Here is an 11,942-nt window from a genome sequence, read left to right as displayed (position 1 = left end):
ATTAAAAAGCTGTTACCCTCCGTTCATCGCTATCTCACAAACCATTTTAATGAATGAAGCTACACTGCACACTTAATATATTATTTACATCGTCTCTACACTTTGTTCGTTACAATGAATGACAACAACTGCAGTCTGCCTTCACGGTCTGTGCTGTGAGGAGCAGGACGCGCGGCGGTAGAGAAGCATTCTATTGGCTGCAGTCTGCAGTTATTAAATAGCAAAAGACTGCATTGCGCAGCGAACCATAAACACAGCGGTACGTTTATATGCAGAACTGGGATCGCTTTCGTAGTATTTTGAATGGATAAAATATAGAAATCACTTTAATTTCCAAATAAACCTAACCAGATAGAAATGAAACGCCGTCCCCTCTCGAAATTCACTCCCCGGACTCCGTCCCCCCGCGTCCGCCCCACCCCCCCATTTCCAGCCCTGCCTATACCTATAATGCAGGTTGCATATCTGGTTGTTACCCCTTATTACCCAAACGTAACATATTGTTCCGTTCTTTATAGGTACACTGTAATTACAGAAACGTACACTGTAAATTCAGTATACTTACATAGTTCTTTATATCAGAACTGCCTCAACATTATCTGTTTTTAAGTCTACTCTTAAAACTTATCTCTTTTCCTTGGCATTTAATATTTTTTGACTTGCTGTGGAATGACTTTATTTTAGTGAATCTCATCCATTTTACATTTTTTGTGTTATAGTCTTGTTTTATTGCTTATAAACTTGTCGACTTGTTTTTGGTTGCATAATCTGTGAAGCACTTTGGTCGACTTCGGTTGTTTTAAATGTGCTATATAAATAAACATTGTATTGTATTGTATTGTATTCTTTGCGGGTTGTAATCTAAAGCGTTACCGCGGGTTGCATCAGTTGCTAACATAGAATTAGTCAGAATGGTTTTTAAAGAGGCCTTATGGATAATTACAAACAATATCACTGCAGCGAACTTTATGTAGATATAAAGACACTTTTGTATTTTTACAAATAAATGCATTTACATAAACTACAGTCCAATACTGTTAAACTTCTTACATAGGCTAATACATTTTCATACGATATATTTTTTTAATTGGATATTTGATATTTTTATGTGTTACGTATTTTACAGAGAAATGAATTCAGTTATCAACCTTGCCTTATCAAAAAGCAGTCGTAATCATGACCTGTGCTTTGTAGAGAGAGGTTGCAGTATTCAGTGGAGAATGTAGGTTGGTCAAGTGAGCAGTCGGGTAGGCTGGCCAAGTATAGGTCTCTGCAGCTATGTAATGGGAGTTACCAGATCGGGGCGTTTTATCACCATGTTACTTGATTGGCTGACGTCATAGTGACGGTAGGTTTAGAGGTGGGGTTAGGTCAGGGGGATCATTTTGATTGTATGATTTAGAAACACCCAGCAGTTTGAAAACGCCCAGCAATTCAGAAACACACACTTTTGTTCTGCAGAGACCTCAATCTCAGGCTAGCACTGATTCGCCTTCTGCGGGCGGGCTGCTGATTGGTCAGCGCTCCATAACCCGCCGCAGCGCACCGCCTCGCAACCATTCGACCGCTTGTTCAATACACCGTGCATTCGCATTGTGCTCTGAAGAAAACTGGCAGGATTTCACCAATGCAGAGAATCTGACCGAAAAGGTAGGTTCGCAATGAATTCCCTCGTTGAAGTTCACCTAGTGTGTCGAGCATCTGCGTTTGTAGAACGTCCTATTCTTTAAGGTGACAGGAGCAGCGCTACAAAGAGTCATGTGATGTTATGTTCGGGTTTTGGGGTAAAAGGAGCGATGCATAAAGCATTATTTGCGTACATTTTGGATCTATTACCAGGAGACCAGCATTTCATCTGTAAATATTGTTAAACGTTAACGCTGTGATATAATATAGGCCATAAATGTTATAATATAAAGTTCAACAATGGCAATTTTAACATTTGTTCTTTAAAAACGTAATTGTTATGTAAATCATTGGCATGCAGTTCAAGAGACTACTAGTAGCTATTCATTAGTTACAAGTACTAATTGTTTATATACTAGCTTAAATACTGTCCCTATAGCGAAAAGAGACATTCAATTGTCACTATTGTTGCCTTTGATATCAACTACACACTTCCTACTAGTAACTAATGCAGTTGTTGCTGCTACCTATTTAAGTTACTAGTAATTATTTATCTGTTAATATTTCTACTTGATCTTTAGTTAGACTGGTTCTTTTTTAACTTGTTAAATGGCAATGGTCACACCTTCTTATGAATAACATAGGTCTAGTGTTTAAATCCTGTGTATCACATATTTTTTCATGTTCTCTTACACTGTTTTTAAAAAAACAAAAATAGTCTAAAACAATCTCTAAATTTACCACTTCCTCCCTAAAATTTTTAAATAATGTGCATTATCATCATCTTCCATCATATTCCATCAACATGAACATATGGTTGAAAAATGTTGTTTTTTCATGACCCTTTAAATGGATTGTTCACCCAAGATCTGAAAGTCTGTCATCATTTACTCACCTTAATGTCATTCCAAATAGTAAGAATGTTTCAGCTGTTTTGACAACAAAATTAGACACCATTGGCAACAATTTATCAGTAGTACAAGCAATATTTTAAAGACAGTTCACACCCCTGATTGGTGGCCATTTTTATGCTGTGATTGCTGTTACATTTCAGAGTGTTTTGATTGACTTCATGTGGAGCTTTTTGATATGAGCACTGCTGTGCATCATGTTTTGCAGTTTGAAAAAAGGCTTTCCTGACCTCTGTCAGTCTGTTACTTTTTGTTTAGAGGAGAGAGATTATTTTTTATTTTGATTATTGATTATTTTTTTGTCAGCTATATTTTTTTGCCATGATTTGGATGGTTGACATGCTTTTGATTATGTTCTTTTGGGAATTAATTCTGCTGCGCTAGCAATCACACCCTCCTGCATAATCAGGAAACTTTTGAGGATACTTTAAAGTTGTACTGTAGCTATTTTAGGTATGTGAGAGCATGCTTTAATGTTGACTTTTCCATTAATAGTTATGACTCTTAATAGCACATGGCCCTCATCCTGAGGCCCTGATACTGTACATCTGTAGCAGCTCCTAAGATCTTGTATGATTGCACATCTATAGCACAGTGATGAGATGCATGCATTTTTTAGATCATTACTTCAAAATTAGGCTTTCTCCTTGTTGACCGCAACACATCTGCTTATTGACTTATATGTACAGTATAGATAGTTCATCAGTGTGTTTTTTGTTCTCGTATAGTGATATTTCATAGTTACTGTGAAGTGAGAGGTATACATTCTAATTCATATTACTTTACCCTGACTTTTTCATTCTGAGAAATGATTTTACTGCAGCGCTGGTAATATAATGTCATTGTATTAGTGTGTGTGTGATTTCTGTGTAAGCAGAGCAGCTTCTTTCAGAGCTGAGGGAGAACAAACCCACTTGCATACCAATCACATTTTCTTGTTTAAGCATCTCTTATCCACATAAATATTTAAATAGTGGAGAGTGTCTTATTTCTGAAGTGCAGTTGAAACAGTTGTGTTTTATATCAAAGCAGTTATTAGACAGAACCCAACAGGCTACCACAAATTTAAAACACATGAGTCAGTATTGAGATAGAATGAAACAGTTTCTGACCATGAAAGGTTTGTCTGTTTCTGTTTCATCGCTTATCACTGATTTAAATCTTTAAACTTTAAACTTTGGGGAAATGTAAGTGTGAATGTGGGATTTAAACTAAACTGACTGCTAATGTGTTGTTTCCATTTTTTTTTTCTCTGACATCATAGCATATTAACCAGAAGTGTGCACCATTCATATAACTATAACATTTAATGAATTGAGGATACTTTTTAAATTTCAGTTAATTTCCATGAATTTAAGTTGAATTTGAAATGATGTGAAAAACGGAATTGTAATTCAATTTTTAAGGAAGTGAAATTAAAAATGTAAAAGAATTCATGTATCTTCTGTAAGTGTAGTTACTACAATTCATTTTTCATTATGAATTATCCAAAAATATATTGTCATACAGATGTAATTATTTCCAGACAAACATTAAATGATATTAATAATCAAATTTGCTTGCAATACCACATATAAATTTGATATTTGGTATTTGATTTATGCACACAATTCATTACACTTATAATTTTGCTTTCAAATGGAGGCGCACAATTTAAAGGAGACTTAAAAGTTTATGACGCTTATGAAGCAGTCCTTATGTAGCAGTTTATTAGCTGCATCTAAGTTCACTTTTTAGGGAGGACTGTGTGTAATTTATGTTGTAGAACAAAAAGTCTCATATGGTAACCACACGCTTGATTTAATTTGTACTGTAAATGGACAACAGCCATTCTAAAATCCCAATGGAAATTCCTGTGGGAATCTATGGCAAATTAGCCTTCCAGGTTTGGCCTACAAATTGATGGCATGACTGTACAGCTCTGTTACAATTAAATATCCTGTGGCACGTGGCCAAATCAATTCAAATTCCAACTCATCAACAGAAATGAATAATCCTGGAAAGAACATCTTGTCGATTTGAAACAGCAGCATATTTTAAAAGGGTTTATAGTTTTAGGGTATCATTTCTATAACTATGCAATATATATATTTGCTGTTTGTTTATTTTGAGCGAACAATATGAGTCAATGTAAAAAATAAAAAAAACCATGGCAGTCATTGCAGATGAAGCCAGTGCTAGGAAAGATCATACATACACACACTGCCTCAAGATTTATTGTTAGTGAGAGAAGCAGTGCCAGCCATCTGTTTATTGATCAGTAAATCACAGAAAGCCTTACGTTAGCAAACACAATTATACACATGACAAATATGCAGTCATTGAACCGAGAAATATGGTTTAGACTCTGGCAGACGTTATTTACTTTTATTCATTACAGATTGAGTCAGTCAAAAACAGAGAAGACAGCTAGACAACATTGACCATGATTGCATTGTTTTAATGTTCATTTTTTTCCACTCAAATAGCACATTTTCATTTCCTTTTTATATCATTAAAAAAACAATAAAATAACTTTTGAAGTAAGACAAATAAACGTATATGAAAACAATTCATAATATGCGATTTTGCTTCTCAATTATTTTTTTTAGATCATAATATGATTAGATATATAGTATATTTACTGGAAAACAAAACAGAAATACTGATGAAAGATTTTTTGCAGTGCGTTTACTACAACTAAATTAAGTTTCAGTGGCAGTAATGGTCAGTGAAAGTGCCATGATAGTATTTCCACACACCATATTTCTCTCTCTGACTGACTGAATGTGTTGTGAATCAAATTATATTACATCTGTCAGAGCCTAAAACATAATTCCCATCCATCAGTATTCAGCTGCCTGTCCTGTTATTTGCCAATAACACGAAGTATCTGAATGCCAATGTTCAGTTAGTATAGTTAGTATTAGATAGTTATATGAAGGTGCATCTACCAACCCAGAAAACTGACTGTTTTTGTAACTCGTGTGTGTTTTTAACATAGGGTAAACGTACCAATTAAGCTCACCAAAATCTACAATGAGACATTTTTAGTGCACAAGATATTGGTTTCGGTACAAAATAAAATATTAATCTCTCACACAAAAATATGTAATTTTATTTTAAATGACAAAAACATTTCAATTAAGATATACTGTACATCATTAAATTCAAAAAGTCTGGCTGTGCTTAATGGGTACATTTTGGTACCCTTTAAGCACACCCCTGTTCCCTTTAAGCTCACCTTAAAATAATATGATATCTTTAAACATTACAGCACTTTAAAATGACAGACCAGTAATAAACTGTCAATTCATAAAATTATGGATGTAAAAGTGCAAGCCAGTAATGCATGTGAAGTATTATGTTAGCGTAGCACACAATCTTATACAGCTAGTCAGCTAACTGTGTTCTGAAGCATCTGCGCTGTGTTGCTAAAACTATCTTTTGGATCTAATGTAATTATTTCCCACATCCAAGTTCCAGGTTATAATATGCAAATGTCTGAACATTAATCTCTTAATTTTACAATAAGTAGTGAAACATACCCAAAATAAAGGCTTAAACATCCAAAAAGTGCACATTTAAGGGACTCCTCTTTTGGTGAAAGTTTTTAGACAGCTTTCAAAATGGCCACCAGACGGTGTGCACACATGGATACTCATATCTCAGTGTGCAATGATCTGACTGACTTGAAATTACAGGAGGTATATAGTAACAAATATTTCAATTGGTTAAGACATCAAGTAGGATAATAAATTATTGTTTCTTTTTATAAACTGATCTCAAAATGGAAGTGTGCTCAATGGGTACGTGAGCTTAATAGGTACGTTTACCCTAAATCTGTTTGTATTTGACAGTTAAGCGCAATAAGACGTGAAAGAGAACTAGTTTAGTACTCACATGCCATGTTACAGCTGCTTTCTGTGTGCATGCTTCGGATGTGTGCCTATATCAGAAGTTTAAACTAATATACACGTATAATATAATAAACGTACAAGATGACGCGTTCGGTGTGCGAGAGAGTCAACAGTTTCCTGCAGCCTCCCCTGGGTCGTAATGCCCGTCATGTAAGGCATTTTATTTACTTAGGGTTAAAATGAAAGTAAAATACACAAATATCATTAAGATACTTGTGTTTCTGAATAAATAAAGCAGTATAGCAGTATTTACATGTATAAAAATTACAAACATAACTTGTAAATTAAATAACTTAATATATACAGATTTATTCAGTAATATGTAATATATTTTTCAAATGGATTATGAAAACTTAAATATAAGGTGCTCTAAAAAAAAATTGGATTTTTACAGCTCTTTTGCTTTACACCATCTAATAATGTTAAATCCACAAATAAAATGTTATGGTTTCAACTGCATCTGTCTGAGAAAAAAACACAGCAGAGATTGATTTTATTAAAGTTATTTTCAAGGCTTTCAATGTACTCTCATTAAAGAAGTTTTTGTTCAAAACAAACCAAAATTAAAAATAATTTGTTTATATTTTCCACACAGGAGAGACTTGGTGTTGTTTCAAAACAAAGGGAAAAATATATCGGTATCGGCATCGGCTATTGACCAAAATGATTTGAAAAATATCGGATGTCAGCAAAAATCTAATATCGTGCATCCCTAGTCTCCTTTAATAAAACAAATTGGGAAAAAAAATTGACAAAAAAGTACCATAAAAGTAGACAATTTATTTATATACTAATTCATAAAAAAATAGAAAAGGTATTTGAAGAAGCCGTTAAAAGAAATACTGATTAAGTGAAGTCATTAACAAACTGAGCAGCAAGGCAGCCAGAAAGTCATGCTGTATGGGTTTGGGATGACATTAGAGTGAGTAAATGATGACAGAATTTAAATTTTTGGCTGAACTATCCCTTTAAGAATAAAGGAGAGAGAAATGAACAGTAAATAAGGATATATTGTGGTCTTAGAAGCCATAAAACAATCCTGGATAGATATTTTTAGGTTAATGACCCAGAAATAAATTCATGCATATGTAAATTTACTGCAAGAGAGAGAGAGAGAGAGAGAGACACAGATTCATAAAATTGATGCTCCACTTCGTTGTGTCCAAGTACAATGCTGAAGGTTAATCACTGCACTCAGAACTGTTTGACTGGATGCCCCATGGCAACAGCAGAGTATCCCACAGCAACCGAAGACTGATGCTGTATTCCAAAAAGCAAAATGGTGCCATCACATGGATACATAATTACCAAATGAAAGACTGAGCAACAAGATGGTGGTTACATATGGCTGTGAAAACACACCACACTATTATTCCAGAAAAAAAAGTACAGGCTAGCTAAATCAACGTGTGTGACTGCAGAGGTTGTTCTTTAGCTTCCATACTGTGGCATTTGCAGTATTTGCATGTATCTGACCTTTCGAAAAGGAAAGGGAGGCTGGTGTCTGAAGCAAAGAAGGGGAAATCAAGATAAAGAATAGATTATGTTTGTATAGTGGAGACTCTTGCTTACCCATCTTGTTTTTAGGACCAAAAACCCATCATTTTCAGCAGCCAGTCAATTTTCTCCGGTCTTCAGTGTCACATGATCCTTCAGAAATCATTCTAATATGCTGATTTATTATCAGTGTTGGAAACAGTGAAACGTGATACTTTTTTCAAATTTCTTTGGTAGGAAAAAGGTTAGAAAGAACAGCATAATTAAAAAGTACAAATCTTTTGTAACAATATACAGCGTGGGGTCAGTATGATTTTTTTTCTTTTTCCTTGAAAGACGTTATCCTTTTATTCGGCAAAGGTATGTTAAATTTATAAAAAAAAGTGATAGTAAAGACTTATGTTGTGACAAAAGATTTCTGTTTTGAATAAATGCTGTTGTTATACAGTACAAATGCTGCAACAGTACCAAGGCTGCATGTATTTGAAAAAAACATTTTTAATTTGTTAATTTTAAAAATATTTGAAATATTATTACAATTTAAAATCACTTTTCTGTTTTAATATATATTAATATACTGTGCCATTGCTTAGGAAGTAATTTTCACATTAAAGGGGGAAAAAGGTCTGATATGATTTATATATATAACATTTTCATTACTTGAAATATAATAAACATCATCTTAAATAAGTAAATAAATAAATTCATACTTACTTATTTCAGCTAGTTGCCAAGGTACAGTAGCATTTCTCATTTTCGTTTAGTTTATGATGAAGTCCTAAAATAACTAAAGCTTAACAAAAACTAAATATACATATTTTAAATGGCTAAAGTTTGAACTAAAATTTAAATAAACCCAGAAAATATATAATAGTATAAAAATTATATGAAAATAACAGTGGTGTGGTAAATTATGCCTGGTCTGTTATGTGTTGAATATGCTTTATACTGACTTAGACAGAAAACACAGCAGTGCCCCAGTCACTCTTGGATCTAATCAAGGTTAATAGAGGTTCATAGAAACAATAGAAACAGGCCAGAAAAAAGGGATGAGTCACTTTTCTCTCCCAAGTGAGGTTCTGAGGGAGCTGAGGGGCCCACAAATCGCCTCCGGCTCTGCTGTTGGAATCCTTCCCAGACGATTGCTGCTGATGTTGTTTGTTTGTCGTCTTTTGTGTCTTCAGGTGCAAAAATTCTGCTGAAGTGCTATTTTATAATAGAGACAGATAGATCTTTTTACCAGGTCTGCCTTTAGTTTACAGTCCCATCTTTAATACTACCACCTTCTGTTTATGTGTATTTTCGATTTGTGGGGGATTTCAGTATTCTATAGTAGTATTCTTAATTTTTAATTCTTAATTTATAAATAAGTAATATTAATATATGATACTTGAAAAACTACAGTAGCCTACTGTTAAAAGTTTTAAGCACTTGTGTAAAAATGCTGTAAAATGAGGATGCTGTAAATAGATTTTCTTTATCAATTAACTTCTATTAATTAAATGAAATCAGCATTTGGTGTGACCATCCTTTGCGTTTAAAGCAGCTTTTGCCCTAGGTGAACTTGCACATAGTTTTTCAGGTAGGCTTCTTGAAGCATCTTGGAGATGTTGCCACAGTTCTTCTGGATTTAGTCTGCCTCAGTTTGTTGTGTTTCATCATGTCATTTCATGTCATTCTAGACAGACTGGATGATGATCAGATCAGATCTCTGTGTGGAGCTCTGGCTGTTGTCAGACTCCTTGTGCAAACAAAAATCTCACTGGATTATTACAATTAATGGCAAAATGAATGTTTGTAAATGTAAACTGATATTTCCTACTGACACACTACAGCAAAAGATAGAAATAACTGACTCAAAACCATTTTTTATCTGGTGAAAACACTAGTGTTCTAATAATTTTGGCCACCACTGTGTATGTATTATCTGTCTAATAATTCAGATGCAATATGGTAACTGGAGAACCCAACATGCTGTGACTGTGAGGGCTAAATATAGAATGATGATCATGTGATATCAGTAGAGCATATGTGTGTGTTACAATACATACAACATTTAGATATGCTTACTTCTATATTTTTCTGTTTTAGGTTCACGTACAGCCTAAAAGTGGGATCTGGAAAGAAAACAAACACCCTCGTATGCAAAGAACATATCTCGGCTTTCTGTGACCTACAGACAGAGAGACGTCCTGCAGCACCTGAACTGAGAAGCATCTCTGTCCACTCCACCCTATATGCTTTATTAATGAAGTCAGAACAGACGCAATGCAGTGATGACCCACAGCGACAGAAGGTCAATCATTGGAAAATGGATGCAAATCTCAGCACAATTGGAAGAGTATAGAAACTTCTAGTAACTGAACAGTGGTTCTCAATTGTTTTGACTCAAAAGCTTCTCATTGTCCAACACAGTTTTCATTGCCTAAGGTAGGATATTTCTGCTTTAATTATGCTTGTTTTTAATCTTTTCATAAACATAAATTGGGAAACAAGCAGAAATAGTAAATGAGGGGGAAAAAGAAATATGATTTCTTCACTTTATGTATTTTAAGCATTTTATAAAAGTTTTAATTTACTAATAATAGTATTAACATCAGTTGAATAAAATAATCATATATTCAACTGAATAATTTTAAGTCATCCTGTGGCCCCCTTTGAAGTTTTCTGAGGGCCCTTGTGGCTCTCAGCCCCGGTTGAGAACCACTGATCTAGAATGTGAATATGAGTAGATGAAAGATTATTGATAACCTTTTAAATAACAAAAGATGATTGGTGGCAATTGGTCGTTAGGGAAAATATTAAGTATTGTCTGTGTTTCTAGAAAGAATGCTTCTGAACTAAACTAAACCAGCACTGACATCAAGAGATGGATGGTTTGTGCTCAGCTGAACGATGCTTTTCAAATAACTACACGTGATTGGCCCCGTGGGCTGAGCGCGTGTGATTGACAGGTGATCCAGCCACTGACGAGATGCCATCAAAGGTGTCATGCCTGTATTTGCTGACTGTGGTCTGCTGGGCCAGTGCGCTGTGGTATCTCAGTGGCTCTCGGCCCTCAACCACCTACGTGGGTCAGATGACCTTCACCCCTCGCAAACCGCTGCCGAGGCTCTCGAAGAATGACACGTTCAGCAATATCCGAACGCGTGCTCTAAACCCGCACAATTTCAAGTTCCTCATCAACGAGCCCAACAAATGTGAAAGCACAACGCCCTTCCTTGTTCTCCTCATAAGCACCAACCACAAGGAGTTTGACGCCCGCCAGGCGATCCGGGAGACGTGGGGAGATGAGAACACGTTCGGCGACATTCGCATTTTGACACTGTTCCTTCTTGGGTACAGCACTGAGCCTGTCCTCAACCAGATGGTGGAACAAGAGAGCCAGATCTTCCATGACATCCTAGTCGAGGACTTTGTGGATTCCTACCACAATTTGACCCTGAAGACTCTCATGGGCATGCGATGGGTGTCCTTGTTCTGCCCTAACGCCCAGTACATCATGAAAACAGACAGTGATATATTTGTTAACATGGACAATTTAGTGTTTAACCTTCTGAGACCCAACTCCAAACCAAGGCGACGCTTTTTCACAGGTCATGTGATAAACGGAGGACCCATACGTGATGTCCACAGCAAGTGGTTCATGCCCAGAGAGCTGTACCCTGATAGCAGGTACCCGCCCTTTTGCTCTGGCACTGGATACATCTTCTCTGGAGACGTTGCAGAGCTGGTTTATAAGACCTCCCTTCATACAAGACTCCTACATCTAGAGGATGTGTATGTGGGACTGTGCCTGCGGAAACTGGGCATTCAGCCTTTCCAGAACAGTGGATTCAATCACTGGAAAATGACCTACAGTCTCTGCCGCTACCGAAAAGTCTTGACTGTACATCAGATCTCACCAGAGGAGATACTGAGAATATGGAACGATATGTCCAACAAGAAACATCTCAAATGCTAGCGTTTTTGCTGATATGTGATAATGAAAATATGGTTATGTATTGGT

General features: G+C 35.6%; 1 protein-coding gene across 2 annotated transcripts; it reads left to right on the top strand.

Annotated features, from left to right (window-relative positions):
• The first annotated feature begins 1,494 nt into the window (after window positions 1-1,494).
• b3galt1a (UDP-Gal:betaGlcNAc beta 1,3-galactosyltransferase, polypeptide 1a) lies at window positions 1,495-11,908 on the top strand. Of its 2 annotated transcripts, none has more exons than XM_058779501.1 (3): window positions 1,495-1,650; window positions 10,025-10,229; window positions 10,758-11,908. In XM_058779501.1, exon 3 carries the CDS (start codon window positions 10,908-10,910, stop codon window positions 11,895-11,897), a length of 990 nt encoding a protein of 329 aa, XP_058635484.1. In that variant the 5' UTR covers window positions 1,495-1,650; window positions 10,025-10,229; window positions 10,758-10,907; the 3' UTR covers window positions 11,898-11,908. The 2 variants fall into 2 exon arrangements, with proteins under 2 accessions (XP_058635484.1, XP_058635483.1); XM_058779500.1 differs by having other exon boundaries at window positions 10,025-10,363.
• The last annotated feature ends 34 nt before the right edge of the window (window positions 11,909-11,942 follow it).

This window comes from Onychostoma macrolepis, chromosome 06 (genome assembly GCF_012432095.1).
Source record: "Onychostoma macrolepis isolate SWU-2019 chromosome 06, ASM1243209v1, whole genome shotgun sequence".
Taxonomy (NCBI): Eukaryota; Metazoa; Chordata; class Actinopteri; order Cypriniformes; family Cyprinidae; genus Onychostoma; species Onychostoma macrolepis.
This window is presented reverse-complemented; position numbering and strand designations above follow the sequence as displayed.